At 34.6% G+C, this 23595-nt stretch overlaps 3 protein-coding genes across 3 annotated transcripts; all 3 read left to right on the plus strand.

The window, feature by feature from the left end:
• The first annotated feature begins 3227 nt into the window (after positions 1-3227).
• LOC109182084 (protein SCAI) lies at positions 3228-9478 on the plus strand. The gene is made up of 10 exons (XM_019332133.1): positions 3228-3560; positions 4249-4636; positions 5352-5552; positions 5706-5948; positions 6291-6357; positions 6459-6680; positions 7400-7491; positions 8203-8385; positions 8470-8606; positions 8957-9478. Exons 1-10 carry the CDS (start codon positions 3397-3399, stop codon positions 9174-9176), a joined length of 1917 nt encoding a protein of 638 aa, XP_019187678.1. The 5' UTR covers positions 3228-3396; the 3' UTR covers positions 9177-9478.
• A 715-nt stretch (positions 9479-10193) lies between these two features.
• LOC109182094 (pentatricopeptide repeat-containing protein ELI1, chloroplastic) lies at positions 10194-13016 on the plus strand. The gene is made up of 2 exons (XM_019332145.1): positions 10194-10437; positions 10829-13016. The coding sequence occupies exon 2, from the start codon at positions 10917-10919 to the stop codon at positions 12789-12791; it is 1875 nt and encodes a 624-aa protein (XP_019187690.1). The 5' UTR covers positions 10194-10437; positions 10829-10916; the 3' UTR covers positions 12792-13016.
• A 7209-nt stretch (positions 13017-20225) lies between these two features.
• On the plus strand, positions 20226-21573 carry LOC109182110 (AT-hook motif nuclear-localized protein 23-like). The gene has a single exon (XM_019332169.1). It carries the CDS (start codon positions 20535-20537, stop codon positions 21315-21317), a length of 783 nt encoding a protein of 260 aa, XP_019187714.1. The 5' UTR covers positions 20226-20534; the 3' UTR covers positions 21318-21573.
• The last annotated feature ends 2022 nt before the right edge of the window (positions 21574-23595 follow it).

Here is a 23595-nt window from a genome sequence, read left to right on the forward strand (position 1 = left end):
ATTGCAAGCCCATTTTCCTGACCATCCAATTAAATCAATCCGGATGGATAATGCTGGAGAATTTACATCCCAAGCTTTTGATAATTATTGTATATCACTTGGGATTGACGTTGAACATCCGGTAGCGCATGTTCATACGCAAAATGGTCTAGCAGAATCACTTATCAAAAGGCTACAATTGATAGCTAGACCATTACTTATGAAAAGTAAACTCCCATCAAATGCATTGGGGCATGCTATTTTGCATGCAGTGGCGCTAATTCAAATTAGGCCGACAAGTTATCATAAGTATTCTCCATTGCAATTAGCCTTTGGTCAGGAACCTAATGTTTTTCATTTGAGAACATTTGGCTGTGCAGTATATGTCCCTATTGCTCCACCACAACGGACTAAAATGGGTCCTCAAAGGAGATTGGGAATATACGTTGGCTATGAATCTCCCTCGATAATTAAATATCTTGAGCCATTAACGGGAGATATGTTTACTGCAAGATTTGCAGATTGCCATTTTGATGAAGCATCCTTTCTAACATTGAAAGGAGAAAATAAAGTTGTGGAGATGAAATTGACTTGGAATACTCCATCATTGCTTCATCTAGATCCTAGAACTCAACAATGTGAACAAGAAGTTCTAAGGATAATTCAGTTGCATGAATTGGCAAATAAACTGCCAGACGCATTTGTTGATCCGAAAAGGGTAACAAAATCTTATATCCCAGCAGCTAATGTTCCTGCTAGTATTGACATTCCAAAAGATCAAACTGGGAATGAATCTCAAGTACGCTTAAAGCGTGGAAGACCTATTGGTTCGAAGGATAAAAATACTCGAAAAAGAAAGGTCAATACAAAGAATGATCTTTGTGAGAAAAATGAGAAAACTCATAAAAATGAGTATGAAAGGAATGAAATTCCTAAAGAGATTCATTCGCCAAAAATTGAGAAAAATGAAGAGATCTTGATGAATTATACTAATGCTGAAGATATATGCAATAGAAATGAAGTCATTGTGAATGACTGTTTTGCATATAATGTAGCATTGAGTATCATGAATGATGATATGGATCATGAACCAAGATCCATTCATGAATGTCAAAATAGGGACGATTGGCCTAAATGGAAAGAAGCAATTCAAGCAGAATTGAATTCGCTTGAAAAACGAAAAGTATTTGGCACAATCGTCCGAACACCTAAAGAGGTAAAAGCTGTGGGATACAAATGGGTCTTTGTAAGAAAAAGAAATGAGAACAATGAGGTTACGAGGTATAAAGCAAGACTCGTAGCACAAGGATTCTCTCAAAGACCAGGTATCGATTATGATGAAACATATTCACCTGTTGTGGATGTTGTAACATTACGATACCTCATTGGCCTAACTGTGCATGAAAGATTAAAAATGCAACTAATGGATGTTGTAACAGCTTATCTGTATGGGTCACTTGATAATGACATTTACATGAAAGTCCCTGAAGGACTGAAAATGCCTGAAAGGCATAAAACAAGCCCTCGAGAACTTTACTCGATAAAGTTACAAAGGTCTTTATATGGACTAAAACAATCAGGGCGCATGTGGTATAACAGACTTAGTGAATATTTACTGAAAGAAGGTTATACCAATGATCAAATTTGTCCATGTGTTTTTATAAAAAGATCTGGGCATGGATCTGTCATAATCGCTGTTTATGTTGATGATATGAATATCATCGGGACTCCTGAGGAAATTCCCAAAACAGTAGATTATTTGAAAAATGAATTTGAAATGAAAGATCTTGGAAGAACAAAATTTTGTCTTTGGTTTACAGATTGAACATTTGAATAAAGGTATCTTTATTCATCAATCAAATTATACCAAGAAAGTTCTTCAAAGATTTTATATGGACAAGGCTCACTCATTGAGTAGTCCAATGGTGGTTCGAACTCTTGATGTGAAAAAGGATCCTTACCGACCTCGGGAGGATAATGAAAAAATCCTTGGTTCGGAAGTACCATATCTTAGTGCAATAGGCGCACTAATGTACCTTGCTAACAACACAAGGCCTGATATTGCATTTTCTGTTAATTTGCTGGCAAGGTATAGTTCTTGTCCAACAAGAAGACATTGGAATGGCATCAAACATATATTTCGCTACCTCCAAGGAACAATTGATTTGGGATTATTTTATACAAAAGATTCCAAATGTGACTTGGTTGGGTATGCAGATGCCGGGTACCTTTCGGATCCGCATAAAGCGCGATCCCAAACTGGTTATTTGTTTATAAGTGCAGGTGCTGCTATATCTTGGCGTTCCACTAAGCAGACCATTGTTGCCACTTCTTCAAATCATGCTGAACTAATTGCTGTCCATGAAGCAAGCCGGGAGTGTGTATGGCTTAAATCAATTACTCGATATATTAGAGGAGCATGTGGTTTACTGTTAGATGATACTCCAACAACAATATATGAAGATAATGCAGCATGTATCGCTCAATTAAAGGAGGGATACATCAAGGGAGACAGAGTAAAACACATTTCACCAAAATTCTTCTTCACTCATGACCTCCAGAAGAAAGGTGAAATCATTATTCAACAGATTCGTTTGTTCACCAAAGCATTACCTACGACTACAGTCCGTGGTATGCGTCATCTTATTATTGTACTCTTTTTCCCATGTCCTGATCTTATTATTGTACTCTTTTTCCCATGTCCTGATCTTATTATTGTACTCTCTTTTTCCCATGTCCTGATCTTATTATTGTACTCTTTTTCCCATGTCCTGATCAACAAGAAGGAATGTTCTTGCTCCTGATGAGCACAATACTCAAGTCAAAATTGTAGCTGTTGGGAATGGAACACATGCACTAATATATAACAAGGTAAAGCTACATGCTGAGTAACCAACTAAACTAGCTTCAACATCTATCCATGCTATGCAAATTATATATTTGTTTATTCCTAGTCCTGATAGTATAAATACCCCATTCACTCCTTGTATCAAAAACACATCAGAAGCAATATATAAGAAATATAGCAATCCTCTCTTCCTTTCACTGAGCTAATATAGCTACTATTGTATTGCATCTTACTAATAATAATATTACTATTATTATTATTAAATTCACAACATCTCGGACCACAAACTAAAATGTCATAATTTTCCAAAAGGAGGGAAAAAAAAAAAGAACCATACAACAAGATATTTTGAGAAATTTGATGTTCTTAACCGAATTTTCCAAAAGTTTTGGGGGCACAAAGCTAATTTCCATATTTTCAAGCATTTCTATTTGCTTCGGCGCCGGGCCCGCGTCGCTCCTTTCCCTTCTCTCCCGGACTTTCATTTCAACAGCCAGCAATCTGTTCAAGCTCCATGGCTTGCTCGTTGAAAGAGTGAAAATCGATACTATACGATTGCAGAACAGGAAATGAAGCAAGGCATAGACATGTCACATCACCATCACCATCACCCCGGCATTAACAGCAGTAGCAGCGGCAACATTCCGGTGAGCGAAGTGTACTGGACTCTGGTTGCCAAGGCCGACAAGAAGTTCTCGAAGATTCGCGATTTGCCGTATTACCATCGCAACCGGTTTTTTCCTCACCTTTTTATTACACATCAAACTTTTCAGTTAGGACTGCCAATTTTCTGTTGGTTTATTATAGCTGAAAGAACTTCCCAATCGCCATGTATTGAGTTCCAAGTGAGCTGAACAATTTCTGAAAGAACGTTCTTCTCTCGAACATTAGACGGCACTGAACTTATAGTTTATCTAGGTATAGTACTATAGTATATTAACACAAGGAACTCAGGAGTTGTAATTACTTAATTTAGAATATATGCTGGATCACTATGCTATGAATATGTGCAAGCTCGTATGAAGTTTTTTGTGATATCCATTTGGGATTTCATAGAAATAAGCTTTATTAGACATTATTAACTTTTGTTTGTATTGGAGGAATGGAGGATTAAGGATAATTTTGGATTTATATAAGAATTCTTATCTAAGACGGTCATACTCAAAGTTGAGTGGGTATTTTACTAGAAAAAAAACTGATTATTAACTATTTAGTGTGCTAATAATGTTAGAATGAGGCGTGTTGATCTATTTTGGATTTTCTAATGATGTTAACAATTTATCATTCAGTTTGGGGATTTTAAACAAAGTATTTGGACTCTATGAACTTTTATTGGTAATTTGCAAAATATATGTGATTGGTTTGATTTTAGTTGCGAATTGTGCTTAATTCTCATATATACTGTGGATTTCGATTGATAGGTATGATACATACTTCTCCAAAGTTTTCAAGGTTTATACACAGTTGTGGAAGTTCCAACAAGAGAATAGACAGAAACTGGTGGAAGCAGGCCTCAAAAGATGGGAGATAGGGGATATTGCATCTCGGATTGGTCAGCTTTACTTTGGGCAGTATATGAGGACTAGTGAGGCCAGTTATTTATCTGAGTCTTATATATTTTATGAGGCAGTTTTGACTAGGGAGTACTTCAAAGATGGGATGTTCCAGGATGTTAATCTTGCCTGCAAACAATTGAGGCTTATTTCTCGATTTCTTACTGTCTGTTTGGTGTTGAATCGACGAGAGATGGTGTACCAGTTGGTAAATCAGCTCAAAATGTTGCTTGATGAATGCAAGAGGGCATTCCAGGTCATATTTCCTTGCATGCTCAAATATTGTTTTAGTCTATGTAAATTTTAGTCTAAAGGCGAGCTTTATACATTAGTTGGTGATTTGACTGCTCAATTGAATTTTCATGCTAGATGAAATCACTATTTGAAGTGGAGAGTTTAGGAAATGATTATCATATTCCTAGGTAGTTACCAGATTTTGTATTGTCGCCTAATCTTTCAATGCTTTGTGAAAACCACAAAGGGTGATTTTATAATATTCAGTCAGCTGCCTTACCAAATTTAGGTGGCATGTTCAGATGCAGGCAATTACATGCATTTCCAACTTTGAGGTGTCCACAACTGATACACACATTTATAGGAGATAATCCATCATTTGGAGTGAAGATTTTGTCAAAAAAGAACTGGTGTATTGAAACTAGAAGTAAAAATTAAGACACTTATGCTTTTCTAGATTTAGTTTTTCATAACAAACAAGTGCAAATCAACTGGATCTCAACCAATGCTAAAATTAATTCATACTATAATGAACTGTAATGATGCTATTCTAGGTATGAGCAATGATTTATCCGTGTATGGCTATTGAACCATTTCTTCAAGATATTTATTGATTGAAATTTAGGTGGATTAGCTAGCCAAAGAGATCCCTATTTACTTACTGTCCATTTTGCAAAAGAACTAAGTTGATACTTTCTCAGTCTTGATTAAAGGCCTCTAAATTGTCCTATTTCCAGGAAACTGATTTTAAAGAATGGAAGGTGGTGATTCAGGAAATAGTTAAATTTCTAAAAGCTGACACAGCTTTTATGAATATCAGACCGTTGAGGTATAGTGTTGCAGTGGACCTTCATATAGATTGTCTGCCACATGTCGTTGAAGCAAAGAGAAAGCTGAGGTTAAGAGATGCAATATTGTGCAGTTACCATCCTAATGAGGTCAGTGCAATGAATAAAAATTCTCTTCTTTTGGAAATATCAGCAATAACTTGCCATGCCATTTGCCTGTGTAAATGGGTGATTTGTGACTGTCTTGCAACCCTTGTTCAGTGGACAGTGATGATTCCATCTATCTTTTGATTTGTTGCTCAGGTCAAATTCTCAGAACTGACTCTTGACACTTTCAGAATGCTACAATGTCTGGAGTGGGAACCCAGTGGTTCATTTTACCAGACAAGTGGAGCTCCTTCATCTGGGGCTGGATCTAGCACTGGCCAGAATGGAACTCCTGGGCCTAGTTGTGTTAACTATTCACAAGATATAATTGATCCTACTTTGCCTCCTAACCCACGCAAAGCCATTTTATACCGCCCAACCCTTACAAGTTTTATAGCAGTGAGTATTCACCTGTCAATTATCTTCCTCCAAGTAGGTGGCTTATGTGGCTATTACTGGCGAATTTCCTAAACATGTTGATTGAAGTAATATTTTCTGAAGTTTGGGAGGCTTACTCGGATCTTTCATTCTTTCTTGATTTTGAATTATGATATATTTCTCTTTAGTTATTGAGATCAATGTAGTGACACACTGACACCTGCTAGTAGACTCCTAGTTTTGGAGGTTTATTAACTATTAAACTTTTGGAGTATCTACTTGATTGCATTTGCATGTATTTTCTAGGAAAGATACTCTCCAAACTTTGTTCTGTTTTAACATTAAATTTACATCTGTGGATAGGTTTTGGCAACAACCTGCGAGGAGCTTCCTCCAGATGGTGTACTCTTAATATATCTATCAGCTTCAGGTAATTGGTGGTTGCAAAACATCTTTCTGGTGTCACTAAGTTACTTATTTTAAAATTTGAGGTTGCATACTAGCTACTCATTAATATTCTTGATGAATCAGGAAGCTGTCAAAACTATGTTTCATCCCTGTCTCATAGTGGAGCTTCTTTGGGCATTCCAGAAAACATTTTCAGGGGCTTCCAGTCTCAATTCAATGACTCTGAATCTGCATCCACATCTCCCCTGAACCCTGAATATGATAATTCAAATCCTGCTTCTGCCAAAGAGGACCCCTTAAGTCGTCATAGTGGTGGATTACATATTGGCTCTCGAGGTGGTGGAGGTATACATATCATCCTTTGAAGCCTTAGAATTGGTTATGAAATATACATCTGATAGATGTTATGTAGTTGCAAATTTATATTTATAGTAATATTTCCTTTTGACACTATGAAGTTTATCTATCAATTGAAAGCTGAATGGTTCACTGGTCAATAAATGGAAACTGATACTAGTTTTTTTGAGCCCTAACTAGGTTCCTATAAAGTGCTTTCTCACACTTTAGGACATTTTAATACTGGAGCCTTATACTTTTGTTCTGAGCATTTGTTTACTCAATTCAAACATTACGCTGTTTAGCAGTTGTTAGTCTAATTGAAGACTATTGTTAAGAGTCCCACATTGAAAAAAATAAGAGAGAACATATGGGTTTATAAGACCATGGGTTAGACTAGCTAATTGATTGGATTCAGTCTTTTAGTGTGGTTTGGCCCATGAAGCATTAGAGCCTACTAGATGAGTGACTTTCGCCTAATCTTAGATTATATAATAACAACTATATACAAAGTGAATATTTCAGCACTTCAGTTGCCAGTTCTAATATTAGGACTGATTTTTTTTTTCTTTGAAATAAATATATGGTGATGTACATTCAGTATTCTTTAGATGCATCTTTGAAATACTCCTTCATATTTTATACCTTATCCACATCTGTCTCTTCTCTCTGCCATGTGATATCCCTATACTGAAATAATTATTTATTTATTTATTTTGCTTATATAGGTTTGAATGATGTTTTCCCCTGTGACTTGCTGCCATTTACAAGAAAGCCACTTTTCCTGGTGATTGACAGCAACATTAGTGGAGATTTCAAGGCAAGACCCTTTCTGTAATATATATCATGAGTTTGCAATTAAAGACATAAACATGATTAACTATTTTGGAAGGCGATACATGTTTTGTGTTTTAATTGTTCTCTGAGCTTTCAAATTATGTGAGCTATTAGGTTGCTTTTTCCTAATATCATTGTCCTGTTTCTTATTTTACTCTAGCACTTCTAATTGTTTTCCGGTGGATTTAGTTTGATGAAACTATTGAAGCAACTAACCTGAAACAATTTGCATTAAGCAGAGAATATTCTGGTCTGAGTAATATGGTAGTCAACATATTGCTTACAAATTACAAGACATAGTCATAGATGCTACGGAAATAGTTCATTCTTAGTTTCTGTTTCCTATATATCTGGCTTTGTCCCTTACATAATCTAGAAGTACCCCATAATTTGTTTTGGGTTATGTTTCTTATTTATTTGTGGTTCTCCTTTACATTTGTGTTTTGTGCTATCTGCATCTCTTCATAATATTTCTTTTTTATTCATCTGCTATTAAGATGATAATTTGACTATATTACAAGCTTATAGAAAATTATGTTATAAAACTAGTAACCTTGCTGTATGATATTTACGAGTAAGAATCACTTTCTCGACTTTGTGGATCCACATGGGCACACTGAACCTTTTTTAAAATGCTTTAGAAGCAAATTTGTTGGTATCTTCTAGTCAGCTTTAAGGAATGAAATATGAACAGGCTTTAAATGGAGCAGAAAAAGGGGAGTCAGTTGCCATGCTCCTATCTCCAACCACTTCATTCCCTCTACCTGCCATGGACACCTCTCGTCAGCCAAATCAAAGCTCATTCACCATTTTCCTCGCAGCTCCTCTTCAGGCTTTCACTCTCATGCTTGGTTTTACTGGCTCTGATGTTGAAATGGTATGAAGCTAAGAATGCTGCCTGGTCTCATTAGATTGTTGTGATGTTTTTTCTAATGGGAACATGTATCAAATGAGTTTTCAGGATTTGTTCAATAAGGCCGAGAAGCTTCTTTCATCCTCGTTAAATCAGTGGGGTCAATTATTGGCAACATCAGACAATCTTAATGCCGTCTGGGCTCAAATTTTAAGCGACCCATTTCTGAGGCGACTCCTTTTAAGGTACCATGGTGTTCTTTCCGTTATGTATATAATTTGTTTCCTTTTTTAGAAGTACCTCAACGCTTTTTCCCTTCCTTGCCACTTGGTGAACTGGTGAAGATATGCTAAACTGCAGAAGGTTTGAATACCGAATAGTTTAAAATAACTTGATCCTTACTTTCCCTTGCCTTGTCATATCATTGTGTCGAGGAACCAATTCCAAATTGTTATACATAGTAGTGCCAGCATTTGAGGTTTGAAACTGCAACTACTTTGATGGCCAACACTTCTGCTGTGATTTCTTCATTGGAGCATAAAACTTGTAGCCTCGGATTCCATTAAATGACTTTTTTCTTATCTGCCTATTGCAGATTTATATTCTGTCGAGCAGTGCTGGCGCTCTATGCTTCTAGTTTCAACAAGACAGAATATCTCCCTGAATGCATCCCTCCCCTTCCAGATTCCGTCAACCCCACAAGTCCCACATGTCAATCAACGATTCGGCAACTGGCAGAAATATTTGGGGCAGCCAACAAGTTCAGTTTCTCAGAGGACATAATACTCCCTGAAAACAGAAATACAGAGGATTAAAGATTTGAAGTTAATATACTGTCTGCTGTTAATACCACCAGGCAGTTGGGGGGCACGAAGGATTGAAGGAAACCGTGTTAACTCTCCTCTTTCTCATCATTTCTTGGTCTGACTGTTACTGTATTTTGTATGTTAAGTTGTTAACTTTGGCCTCTTGTCAAGTCAACTGGATACATAAACATAATATCCAAATTGAAGCCTGGGTGGTATACATATAGGTCAAAATGCATTTGGATTTTTGACAATGGCCGTATTTGGTAAAATAGTTATAGCTTATCAGCCAATTTTGGTTTATTTGACTATTATTAGTTGTTTGCCTTGGTTAAACAATCAATATAAGTGTTTGATTAATTAGCTTTTTGTAACAATTTATTGCTCCAAAATGTTAAGTAGCTTTTTCAATCAATTTTTTGAGAAAGTTATTTTGCATGTAATCAATTAACAACTAATTTACCAAAAACTTTTCTACAATCATTTTCTATCAACTAGTTAAACTCACTAACTCAGTCAACTATCAGCTAATAGTCATTTACCAAACACCTCCAATATCATCAATGTTGTTATTTTGAAAAATGCTAACTATACCCTAGAGTTACTTCAGAGTTAGGCTAACTAAACTCTGCAAGTGCTAATGAATATTAGTTAGAATTGTCATGAGCTTTAATTTGATAAATAATTGATGGATCTCACCGTGATTGCTGCAAGTCAAGACTTACTTCTCGCCTTTCCTCGGTCACCCATCCCGTAATTGTTGTAAGATCACGGAATTTTTTGACTATCTAGTTACCCTATCATACTTAAAATCAATTGATGATAAGTAGGTGAATATTAATCATTTCTATAGTAAGCCACAACATTACATCTCAAATCAAGCAGAGATTGACCTCAGTCAACTTAGCAGACGCCCAATAACAATAATCAGTGTTACATGATATAAATTTGGTTAATGGGTTGGAGGCTTTGTGTATAAAATTAGAATGGCCTTACAATATTATAGCGGAAGTGTGGGTAGTTTACTATGTGTTGCGTCTTTATTTGAATTGTAATCGAATTTTGGTATATTAAAAAAAAAAAAAAAAAGAAGTCGATAATGTCATACAACAAATGACAAAAGATAATATAGGCACAAGTCATAGGATTGTGACTCGTAAGCAGTGGCTAGAAGGGAAGGGGGAGAAGGCTTGAGAGAAATCGTATTGATATTTTTGTTTTCGCATGGCTCAACTCCATAGCTCTTGGATATCCACTGCATTCTCTGCAGGTTCCGGAATTCACTTAAGCTTTACTCTTCAATTCTTCATGCCACATAAATCTGCTCGTCTTACGCCTTTCTCTATGTCTTCATTGTCTTGTGTGTATGGGCAGTTTCTGGCGTTTTTAAAAAATGTTTCTGCAATGAAGACCAAGTATTTGCTAAAATGCCCAAGTTAAGTGTATGCTATATGGGCGTGCTTCCTTTAATTATACTCTCATTCGATTAGCCCAATAGCAACTGGCGCAGTTTATGACAATCAAACAGTGTTAAAATCCCACTAGTTTGAAGTAGAAAGGAGCTTTTATGCATTGTTGCTCATAGGACTGTCTTATGCATTCATTTCTTCTGTTATATATTTCTTGTATGCAATGATGTTTGATACCTATACTTCTCTGTTAAACAGGAGGTGCCGCATGAATCTTGGATGAGTTGTCCTCTTATAAGCTTCTGAAGTTTAAGGGTTCAGAAATTCTATAGCTGAAACCATGTCTGCTGCTTCCTTGTTCTCCACCCCACCAATACACTCCCCAAGCAAATCCAGCAAAAGCAGCGTTTCACCCTCACCGGAAAGACTTAAATTCCTCATTGATAAATCCAAAACCATCAAACAGCTCCTGCAAATACATGCGTTTCTTATCCGCCATGGCATTGACTGTGACCCCATACTGAATTTCAGGCTTCAGAGGTCCTACTCGTCTCTCGGCCATCTCAAGCATTCTGTCACGCTTTTCAGATCAACCCCAAGTCCAAGTGTCTTTACCTACACTTCCATTATCCATAGCCACACCATCAACAATCTCCACGAGCGAGCTTTTCTTTTGTATGTTGAAATGCTAACCCAAGACATTGAGCCCAACCAGTTTACATTCTCTGCCATCCTCAAAGCGTGCCCATTGAAATCTGGAGAAGCTATCCATGGACAAGCCCTCAAGTTTCAGTGTGACTCGGATACTTATGTTAGGACCTCTCTTGTTGATGTCTATGCAAGAGGTGGTGATCTTGTCTCGGCCCGCAAGCTGTTTGATACGATGCCTGAAAGGAGTTTGGTTTCTTTGACGACAATGATTGCTGGGTATGCAAAGAATGGGGATGTGGACAAGGCAAGGGAGTTATTTGATAGGATGGAAGAGAGGGATGTTGTATGTTGGAATGCTATGATTGATGGCTATACTCAATATGGGAGGCCAAACGAGGCATTGGCTCTCTTTAGACACATGTTATTATCTAATGTAAGACCTAACGAAGTCACTGTGCTTGCAGTTCTTTCTGCTTGTGGTCAATCGGGAGCACTGGAATCTGGCCAGTGGGTTCATACTTATGTGAAAAATAATGGGATTCCAGTTAATTTACGTGTAGGCACAGCACTGATTGACATGTATAGCAAGTGTGGAAGTTTGGAGGATGCAAGGATGGTGTTTAATCATATGAATGTTAAGGATGTTGTTGCGTGGAACTCGATGATTGTAGGGTATGCCATGCACGGATTTAGCCAAGAAGCTTTGCAGTTGTTCCGTGAGTTCTGCAGATTGAAACTCCAACCATCTGATATAACCTTTATTGGCATCTTAAATGCTTGTGCCAATGCAGGATTGGTTAATGAAGGATGGGGTTATTTCCATTCAATGAAGGAGTATGGAATTGAACCAAAGATTGAGCATTATGGCTGCATGGTAAATCTTCTTGGCCGAGCTGGACATTTACAAGAGGCATACGAGTTTATTAGAAGTATGAAGATAGACCCTGATCCGGTTTTATGGGGAACATTACTTGGTGCCTGTAGGATTCATAGAGACATCAAGCTGGGAGAGAAAATTGTGGAATTCCTTGTAGAATGCAATCTCGCAAATTCTGGAACATATGTTCTGCTCTCCAACATATACGCTGCAGCTGGAGATTGGGATGGGGCTGCAAAGGTGAGGGCAATGATGAAGAAAAGCGGGGTCGAGAAGGAGCCAGGTTGCAGCTCAATTGAGGTGAATAACAAGGTACATGAGTTCCTTGCCGGCGACATGAAACACCCTAAGACCAAAGAGATTTACTCTATGCTCGAGGAAATCAACAGGTGGCTCGAGACTCATGGTTACACTCCACAAACCGACATTGTATTGCATGACATCGGGGAGTCAGAGAAGCAGAAATCCCTGGCTGTTCACAGTGAAAAACTTGCCATTGCGTTTGGACTGATAAGCACTCAGCCCGGAACTACAATCAAGATTGTCAAAAACCTTCGGGTGTGCCAAGACTGTCATGCCGTGTCCAAACTTATCTCCAAGATCACAGGCAGGAAACTCATTGTTAGAGACCGGAATCGCTTCCACCATTTCGAGAATGGTTCGTGTTCTTGCGGTGATTACTGGTAATTTTTATTTATTGAGCGTAAAATATATAGTCTCACTATCTGCTTAAACGCAAACGCAATCTTCAATTCTATCTTCAGAAGCTTCTTTGCTAATAATTTGTATAGTTGCTATCATGTTATTATTACTAGCCAGCCATGACTCAGGAGAGATACCCTTTGGTTAAATATGTAGAATGAAAATGTAGACATTTTTAAAAAAAATAATTTATTAAAAATTATTCACATATAACAAGTTAAATATGCAGACACGTTTAAAATGCAAATGAGTAAATATTCGTATAATAAAGTTTATATTATTTGACCTCACTTTGAGGGATTGATGGTGCTTCTCTTTCATGCATAGTTTTCAAATGAAATATATTAATAGTAGATCAACAAATACAATTTTGGTGAATTGATTGACACAATTTTTTTAGTGGTAGGTATGTAAATAATAAAGATGTTAAAATTATTTTATTATATTCAATTCAGTACATATTTTAAAAGATTATACAAAATATAAGGTCTTTGTATAGTTCTTTATATTAATATTGAAATCTTTTTGTAGTTAGAAGTTTAACCTCACTAGACAAAAAATTGTTGTCGAAGGTCTTGAATGTTAATCATAGATCTCTCTCTAGCACAATTGACGGTTATTCTTTAATTTTCTCTGTTACAATGTAGCATATGTCTCCGTTATGCTGTTTGACCACAAGACCATTAATATCTAATTAATCAATAACACTATTATTAACATTACCTATTACGGAGTATAATTGAACCACTAATCTCATCTAATAATTGTTTTGATAAAAAAAAAGGGAGAAATATTAATTAAAGTAAATAAATGATAAGTAGTTTTGTCCAAAGTCATTAATCCTCATATTTTAATCTTGAAAATGATAGGATGTGGAAATACATTAATGTTGTTTCTAATCATCGATTACCTAGCACAACCAAAATTATTAAAAAATAAAAACATTAACAAATAACCGGTGGTGTAATCCCATCGATCAATCTTAATCAATATGTATTATTGTAATAAAAATGTCACGAAAGTCATTACTAACTACTATAGTAATGCACGAAAAGAAAGCAAACAATTATTTGTCCTCCCTGTTATTAATACGTACTGTGAACTCAAACATCATTAAAACCTTGGACTTGCTCTATTAGGCATTATGCATACTGATTTGGTACTTGCTAAAACCATACCTCTAATAGGCAATTCAATTTTATTTTTTCCTTTTTTTTAAGTACATAAAATTTAAGTAATATAAAATTATTCAAAGTAAAAAAGTCATGATATACTGTAAATCTAAAAAAAGTAATTGATTTATAAATCAGGCATATAGAAATAGCGTCCGTCTTATCAAGAGTTAATTCAGAAAATACTATTGACTTTTTCAAAAAATTTCATCAACTTTTAATTTGATTCTAACTGGTCTAGGAATTATAAATTTTGTATCAAAATTTAGTTCTCCATTAAGAGATTTATTTTAAAAAATAGAAATTGAAAGTCATTTTTTATTGTTCCCAAAAGGTTGAATCTCCCATTCCAATGGCCCTTACGCCCTGGTCCAACAGCATCTGAGATGATATAAATTATGGTAATTCAGTTGAATACAGAGGTTAGACCTTTTTTATTTGAGACTCAATCTCGAATAATTGTTCTCAAACTTCACCTATATGATCAATTGAGTTACCCATGCGATTGAAATTCTTTTTGAGAGGTTGAAAGCCATTTTTAAGGAGAAAGAAAGGCGTTAAATGCAAGATTTTACATTTTTACTCTCATAACTAATGCTTTATAAACAAATTTCTTAACAAAGGACCAAATTTATAACAAACTTGATAATCTAAACACTAATTATAATTTATGATCAAATTAAAAGTTAAAATTTTAAAAACATCAATAATCTGTGGAATATTTCTAGAATTAACTCGTAAAATCAAATTTGAGCTGTGAATGAATTCAACGATAGAGAATTCCTTCACCGTTAAGAATTCATCAGACATGAAAAGAAAATACATCCAGCGGTAGAATATTGTTCAGGCAAACAGATCAGACAATGGTGGGGCCACGGATTTAAGCAAAGATTAGGGAACGTTAATAGCTTTGTTTATGTCCGAAAGACTTGCACTGATTGGTCGATGGTGACGCTAATTTCGAGATTATCAACATTATCTGCTCAATGGCTGTTTCAATTAATTAATTAATTAATTATTTATTTATTTATTAATATATGCCCCGATGGACGACAAAATTTGCACCAACTCATACGACTCCATTATCGTTAGTTGGAGCACTTGCAGGGCACCACGAACTAGACAACGTAACCATGGATCCGGTCGAGTTGGATCAACAATTAACTTAGTAATCATAATTATAATATTGTCTATGACTATATGGTCTAATGGCACGAAATGACTTTTTCAAATGGGAGGTCATAAATTGGGCTCTTATGGGAGCGGTATTGACTCTTTGTGAATTCATTCATAGTGAAAGTAGTTTTGACTCTTTTTGTTTCAGTAAATTGAGAAAGTTAGAACAGTAGTACTCAAAAAAAAATATTGAGAAAACGAAATCAAGAAATTAAAAACAAACAAAAAGCGAAAAAGAACACAAAATTTATGTAATTTGATAGTATACCTATGTATACAAGAGGTATCATATTTATATGTAACTCTAATGTACGGTATATTTACAAAACTACCCCTGTACTATACCGCAACTATCCTTGTACTATACCACACCCCACGGGGCCCACTCAATGAACTCAATTCGGATACTAATCTCAAAGACAAGTGATGATGCTCTGTTGCGCTTCATTCTATTACACTTTAAGACATGTTATTTTTCAATAACATATGAGAAATACACAACATTTGATTTGAGCCGATCAACTCTTTATAATTCTTTGATAACTAGAATCACAAGAGATTTATTTCATGCAAAATATACATTTTTGAATAGAATAGAGTTTTCCCGACAAAAAAAAAAAAAAAAAAAAAAAAAAAAAAAAAAAAAAAAAACCTTTGAGGAAGTTTTTCAAGTTCAACTACTTATATGACGAAACTCAACAGTTTTCGAGAATTTGTACCATTTTTTTTCAATTGCATAGTTATCCAACGCAAGTTTGATGCCATAGAGCATAAAAATGGTACTTGTTTCAATCATTTTGTACTTTTGTAATATAAATTATTAATATATAGTCAAATTATCATTTTAACTTTTTAGTTGAACTGAAAAATATCATTCAATTTAATATTATAGTCAAATGGAAATTGACAGAAATTCATTAGTTAATGTATATTTTAATTATTAGTTTACACTTTTAATTGAAACCAAACGCATTATTCAATTTTATCATGCTATTTTGTGCGATAAACATAAAGCACAACAAGAAAAATTAAATTTATCTACGAAAAAATCTGTAGATAAATTATTGCAATGTGTAAGTATTTAGTTTAGTAACAAATTTTTGTAACTATAGTAAACCGTACCCTGAAATCTATAATTATTTAATTTGTAGATATTTTACTCTTATCTTGCAGTGAAGCGTCATAATCTTTCATATATACTTTTTATTAATTATTTGTGAATTGATCAATCTTATCCCGAATTAATTGACAAAAACACCATGAATGATGTAGATTTAAGAATTGAAATGTAGACTAGCTCATATAACATATATAATTTTGAAACATTCCATTGTATTAGCTGGGATTTTTTTAGGAATAATTTTTAAGGTTTGACTTGAATTAATAAAGTAGATTTTAGATAATGGTCCTGTTTGGTAAAAAATTGATCTATAAGTCAATTTTGACTTATTTAACCACTATTAATTGTATGATTTATTTAAAATATTAATATAAGTGTTTGATTAATTTTTTTTTTTACAACTCCAAATGCTAAAATTTAAAAAGCTACTCCAATCAACTTTTTCAATTAGTTTTTTTCAGAAAAAAAATTATACCAAACAGCAATCAGCTAACAGCTAATTTACCAAACATTTTTCTACAACAGCTAATGTTAGTTATACCCTCTAATTAACGCAATCAGCTAATAACAGCTAATAGTCATTTACCAAACATGGCTAATATATCTATTGTACGTCAAAAAGCCATCTTTAGGTCTTAGTTTGATCATCCAATCCAACCACATCTAGCTAGGAGGAATTCCTCATCACCATGATTGTTGTTGGGAGCTTAAATACCTATTCTAGAGTGTCAATTTGATATTGACGATGTCAGGAATACATTCAAATGAGAACTTTTATTTTTAAGAGAAAGTTAAGAATTAATTTTAAATTTTTATTCGAAAAAATTTAATAGATATGATCTAATTTGAAAAAAAAAAAAGACATTCTAATAATTTGTTCGTATTTTAAAAATGTAATTTTAATACAATATAGTGCAATTTTTAATAGTATATAGTATATTTATGGATAAATCATAAAACTTAATCACTTAATGACATGGAAATTTCGTTTCCATTAATATAATAATGGGCATTTTAATAAATAAGAAAAGAAGAATATAATTGTGATGAAATTTAACTAAAACATACACTAATGGATTTATTTTTATTTTTATTTTTAAAAAGGTGGTGTAATGAAAAATATAAATAGTTATTTGCGTAGTGCGTTGTGATTCATTAATTCATGTGCATTTGAGCAATTAATGAATATAATGATTAATGAGTAGAGGTTTTCATTGCTATTTTTGGAATGCAATTAGAGAACGCACTGTTACATCGGAAATAGCTTCACTTATTTAAAAAAGACGAAGTTTCCTCGTATTTTTATCTGATTTAATATGATAATAGATAGATAAATTACGACGACTCGCAGTCCATAGTGAGACTATGAGAGGGCCAATATTTGGTATCCCTAAAAAGCCTACCATATTAGATGTAATTCGTACACTGCAGCTGTCAAAGTTTAATCTTGTGTTTTTATTATAATTCAACTGATCAGACAATGAAAGGTGCTTATTGACTTCTTTAATTTAATTGATAAGCATTTTATGATCATATACTGATTAAGATTACAAGACCAACTTTATTTATAGTAATTTTAGTTTCATATTTTTTTTTAGTAAATCAAATAAGTAAATAATTAAAAATGAGAAAATTTCAATGCGTTGGGGGGCTTGGGGCGCTGGACAAATGGGCATAGTAAAAATAAAAAGAGGGGAGCGGGTGAGGGCACGTGGAGGGGACCTCAGCCTGTCTTTTTGCGGTCAATTTAAGTTTTTGACCATTTCTTTTGTTTTTTTAAAGAATAAATTAAGTGTTTCAAATTAATAATAATAATAATAATAATAATAATAATAATAATAATAATAATAATAAATAAATAAATAAATAAATAAATAAAAGTGAAAGTGACTGCCGCCTCGTGGCCAACAGCTCCAACAACGAAAGCCTTCATTTGACTTTGTACTCCTTCACGTGACACCCCCCACCACCCCTTTTTCCACTAATTTACCGTTTTATCACCAAACAAATAATTAGGAAGGACGGATATCAATCAATAGTAGTATTGGCTCATGGATTGAAGGTTGCATATATATATATATATATATATATATATATATATATATATATATATATATATATATATAGTCTTGTCATATAGAAAGAGTTAACGGAAAAATGCATAAACCCTAATTTGATAGGAGAGTAGTGTTGATAAATAATTGTTAGTTGATAGTGGTTAACTAATTGAGTGGATTAATGAATTTGACTAGTTGGTAGCATTAACTGATTGTAGAAAAATGTTTAATAAAATTACATGTAAAATTATTTTCTCAAAAAACTGATTGAAAAAACTATTTTGATCAGTTTTTTAAATTTTAACATTTTTGAGCAATAAGCTGCTACAAAAATCTAATTAATCAAAGAATCATATTGATTGTTTAACCAAGTTAAACAGTTAATAATTGTCAAATAAACTAAAATTCTGATAAACTAAACATATTACCAAACAGGGCCAGATCTTTTTAGTCATTTGCATAACCTTCTTCCTTCATAAAAACTTTGCACAACCCTATTTAGAATTGGATCTAGATTGAAGGCAATAAGTTAACTCTTGATAACCATATATGCCAGTATTAAACATTTTCATCATATCCAAACGGGATGAAAAATATTACTTTTATGAAAATTGATAGACGACTAATTTTACACTTTAAATAATGTAAAGACCAATTATACACCACAAATATAATTTAAAGATTAAAAATGTCATTTCCCATTAATTGATCATATTATATATTATTCAAACTTACCTACTTGAAAGTTAAAAACACTACTTCGTAATTGAAAACATGCGCAAAAATTTAACCAAAACACAAACTTTCATAGCAATTTATTCTTTCAAGGCTATGATAAAATTAAAGTTACCACTACATACATACAAGTATATAAGTATGCAACTCAAATAGCAAACAAAATCTTGTAGAGGAGGGTATATCCTTTTTAAACCCTTCAATATAATATATGTGAATGTGTAATTGTGTATAAGTGTATATCTAGTATTATAAGTGTACTAAGTAATTTCGATATTGTTGTAGGTTGCAGGTTTGACTCCTTGCATTGTGACGCTACGTTTGCATCTCTTTTTTTTTTTTTTTTTTTTTTTTTTGCAAATCATACAGGAGAGGTAAATCCTAGTAAAAAAATTATGTGCAGTGTGACGAATTTAACCGAGAAGACATTAACAATAATTGATCGAACTTATGAGCTTATGATGCTAATCATATATATATGCTCCATGCCTCCATAGTTTACTTTTTAAGTTAGCTAATTAAACTATGTAATATTATTCCCAATGTATTTTTTTTATATAAATTAAATAATATAAGGAGTAATAGTATTCATTTTCTATTTTATTCCTTGATTATCATAAAATTTATCTATATTCTATGTATGATATGATGAAATGATGAAAGCACATATAATTATCAAGCAATTATCATTATGTCCTGTACCGTTAATTAGTCTTTCCCATGTTAGGTCATTAGGACTAATGTAGTATTTTAATGTACACTGACCCTATAGATACTTAACCTCTCTTTGTCGTTTTCCTCCACTCATACCTTAAAATTATTCTTAAAAAGCCCCAAACATTAAACTATTCCATCTTCATTTCTTAATCCAATTGTGCGAACCATATTCTATAATTATTTATTTTTAAATATTATTTATGCTTTTTTTTTTTTAGGTGACAGAGTTGAGGAAAACTCGCAGCAATTATTTTTATATAAATTTTGTCTTGTAAATCTAGCGGATAAAGTATCATAATGAGGTAAATCAACCTAAGGTATTTATAGCTGATCTATTGTGTCTGTTGGAAATTAAACTTAAAATTTTATGATTATTAAGTCACTAATCTGACTAATTTAGCTGAGATTGCCTTATTATTTATGCTTTTTGGGTTGGTAAAATAATGGCTGCGCCTGTCAACTTCTCTCTCTCTCTTTCTTTCTCTCTCTGTTAGCCCTTTCCTTTCTCTCTACTTGATTCCCTACTGGTTTCCATTCGATCTAGGGTTTGGGTTTGAGCTGATCTTCTGCTACAGTTCTTGCTTGATAGTTCTTCTACGATTTCTTTAATGTTTTTATAAAAATAATTTCCCACTAAATATTTTACTGTTTTTTTTTGGGTTAGGAATTTCTTAATCATTTTTAGTTGTTTATTTTTCTTTGTTTTCTGTTCACTACTTTTGGGTGTTGTTAATTGTTGTTGGGAGTGTATATGGCGGGGTTAGACTTAGGTTCTGCGTCCCGTTTTGTTTCTCAGCTTCAAGGGCGATCGGAGACGGAGGATGAGAGCGGCCGGAACCCTTTTTCAGGCGAGAGTAACGGCGGGGGAAGCGGCGGTGGGGTGTTGGGCGATATGGGGGGTCGGCGGCCGAGAGGGCGGCCGGCGGGGTCGAAGAACAAGCCGAAGCCGCCGGTGATTATTACGCGGGAAAGCGCGAACGCTCTCCGGGCGCATATTTTGGAGGTGAGTAACGGGTGCGATGTTTTCGAGTCGGTTGCGAGTTATGCGCGGAAGCGGCAGAGGGGGATTTGTGTTTTGAGCGGGAACGGGACGGTGAACAACGTGACGCTGCGGCAGCCGTCGGCGGCCGGCGCCGTGGTGACGCTGCAGGGGCGGTTCGAGATACTGTCGCTGTCGGGGTCGTTCCTGCCGCCGCCAGCGCCGCCGGGGGCCACCAGCCTGACGATTTACCTAGCCGGCAGCCAAGGGCAGGTGGTGGGAGGGAACGTGGTGGGGCCGTTAATGGCGTCCGGACCGGTCATCGTCATCGCCGCCTCCTTCACCAACGTGGCCTACGAGCGCCTCCCGCTGGACGAAGACGACACCGCGGCCGCGCTCCAGATGCAACCGCCGCAGTCCGAACCCTCAGACGGTGGAGCGGCTTTCCCGGATCCCTCTCTAGGGCTTCCTTTCTTCAACCTCCCAAACGGCCAGCTTCCCATGGAGAGCGGCGGCGGATGGGCCGGAAATCCGGCAACCCGAGGTCAATACTAACTAGGTCAGATTGCTGCTGCTACTCGAATGTGCACTCTGTGATCATCCCAAATCTATATGTGAAACATGCATGGTTAATTTGTCATCTTCATCATCATATCTTGTACATTTGTTTACTTAATCTCTTTTGTGACCTAATTACAATTTGTCAAAATGGTTTTCCTCTTATCTTTAATCTTCTCATTGAATTTTGGTTGGAGGCACAATATAATGCAACTTATTAGCTTGTTAAATTACATAATATTTATATTCTTTATAAGTCCTGCCATTATTTTATATCAACTAGCCAGCTATCTTGGACATATCATATGTATGTATATGTGTGTATATATATAATTATATATACATATATATATACAATTACAACTTGTTGTTTCTCCTTGGAATCATGCATATAGTGAGCTAGGTAGGTGTAATTGAAAATGGAAATGCATTAAAAGAAGTATTACTTTAATTAGTTAAGGATAATGAAATTAAATGGCATCAAAGATAGATCTTATGTGATCTAGCAAGTGGTATAGCACATGTATTATTAAATTAATTAAGAACCCAATATAATCTAGTAATAAATACTTTTGTTTTTGGGTGGGGGTGGGAGTTTGATTAGTTAACATTCTAATTTCAATTAAGTCTTAATGAATACTCCATAACTTCATATAGTTATTTACCTATCAATTATGGTTGCAATTTTTTGTTGGTTTAAATTATTATTAGTAGAATTTGAAGGGAAAACCATGCACTTATTATCTATCTTATGCCAATGTATACATATGATACATGCATTCATAAGAATTAAGAACTAAGGAAAATGCACAAGGCGGGTTAGGGTAAGTTATTATGAGCAAGTTAGGTTAGTTTAATTACCTCATTGCGATCATTTATTGTAGAGTCACGAAACAGATTCTTATGTATAAATCAAATGCTTGCATTATTGATACATCTTATGAGAATGGAAATGATATATATTGGTTTAACCAGGCCAGCTTGTGAATATAATGCCTAGCTACTACATATATAACTTAACAAATATATATATTCAAAATCCATACACATATATATTATGTAATAATTAACCATTTTTTGTAGTTGAAGAGAAACCTGCAGCTAAGAGATATATACTTCAAATCCTAAGTCCTAAATGTATATACAAATGCATAGTTAATCCTTTTAATTCTATCTTCTTCATTTCTTTCACATTCTGTCGCCCTTCCATTATAACATTGCATTGCAGCATTGTAAGTATGTAACACATTAACTCCAACGAATGCATAAAATAACAAACTAACAGTATAGTTTAAAATAAAAGTTGTATATCATATTGTCAATTTATTGATCAAAAAGCCCACAGCCACGCTCAGGCCAGGTGAAACCCACCTTATAACCCTAGCCGTTAAGGACAAACTGATTGAGAATGGCTAATAATAGACAGCTTTCATAAAGAGTGATCTGATCTCCCAGCAGTAATGCTGCATGTTCATTTTATTCAGATCAAAATAATGATATATAAAAACCACCATAATACAACATGTATGTTAGCTAAAACCAACACACACACACACATATATATAAGAAGCAACATTCAGAAACCTAAGATACACATGCCTACTACAGGATGTACTGTACATTGCCACCCTAATATAATCCCGAGAACCCATGGTTCTTGTTCGGGAATTCTGATGAGAGGAAGTAAATAGCGGGATGTGTGACAGATGAAATCAGATCGTCCGTCGTGATCAGGGTTGGAGGTAGGCAATAGGATCATCTGCCCCATCATACCTGGCTGCCACCTTCCCCTTATTAGCCTTGTTGGCATGCAGATTCATCTCTGCTTTTGCCAGCCGTATCTTATGAACCACTCCCAATCTCTGTTTCGCCATTTCTGTCTCTGCCTGTATTATTACATTAATTAATGCTAATTAAATGTTTAATTATTCATATTAATTGCATGCTTATATATATTACCTTTTCTTCCTCCTTTAACTCTGCCTTGGCCTTGGGCTTCTCCCTTATGGCCTGCATTTTTCTTCGATTTGATGGATCGGATGAACTCGATCTTGATTCTTCAATTCTTGATCCACCAACTCAGATATAAATCCTATGTATTTATGTCTCCATCTCTGTCTATATATACATACAAGTTTATTATTTTACCTTAAATTTTCCGAAAAACCAGATCGCTCGCATTCTCAGTGTATTGGTAATTATGAATGACACTTGTAATTTGTAAATATAGTCATTATTGCGAATTATCCGATGTTGTCCCACATCGAGTATTTAA

The sequence above is a fragment of the Ipomoea nil genome, unplaced genomic scaffold (assembly GCF_001879475.1).
Source record: "Ipomoea nil cultivar Tokyo-kokei standard unplaced genomic scaffold, Asagao_1.1 scaffold0188, whole genome shotgun sequence".
Lineage (NCBI taxonomy): Eukaryota > Viridiplantae > Streptophyta > Magnoliopsida > Solanales > Convolvulaceae > Ipomoea > Ipomoea nil.

What these genes read in the sequence shown, in the direction of transcription:
- LOC109182110 (XM_019332169.1), top strand. Translation starts at nt 20,535, where the DNA reads ATGGCGGGGTTAGACTTAGGTTCTGCGTCCCGTTTTGTTTCTCAGCTT.
- LOC109182084 (XM_019332133.1), top strand. Translation starts at nt 3,397, where the DNA reads ATGAAGCAAGGCATAGACATGTCACATCACCATCACCATCACCCCGGC. An exon ending in TGGCTCTCGAGGTGGTGGAG is followed by an intron (nt 6,681 to 7,399) that starts GTATACATATCA and finishes TTGCTTATATAG; the next exon opens with GTTTGAATGATGTTTTCCCC. An exon ending in CTGAGGCGACTCCTTTTAAG is followed by an intron (nt 8,607 to 8,956) that starts GTACCATGGTGT and finishes TGCCTATTGCAG; the next exon opens with ATTTATATTCTGTCGAGCAG.
- LOC109182094 (XM_019332145.1), top strand. Translation starts at nt 10,917, where the DNA reads ATGTCTGCTGCTTCCTTGTTCTCCACCCCACCAATACACTCCCCAAGC.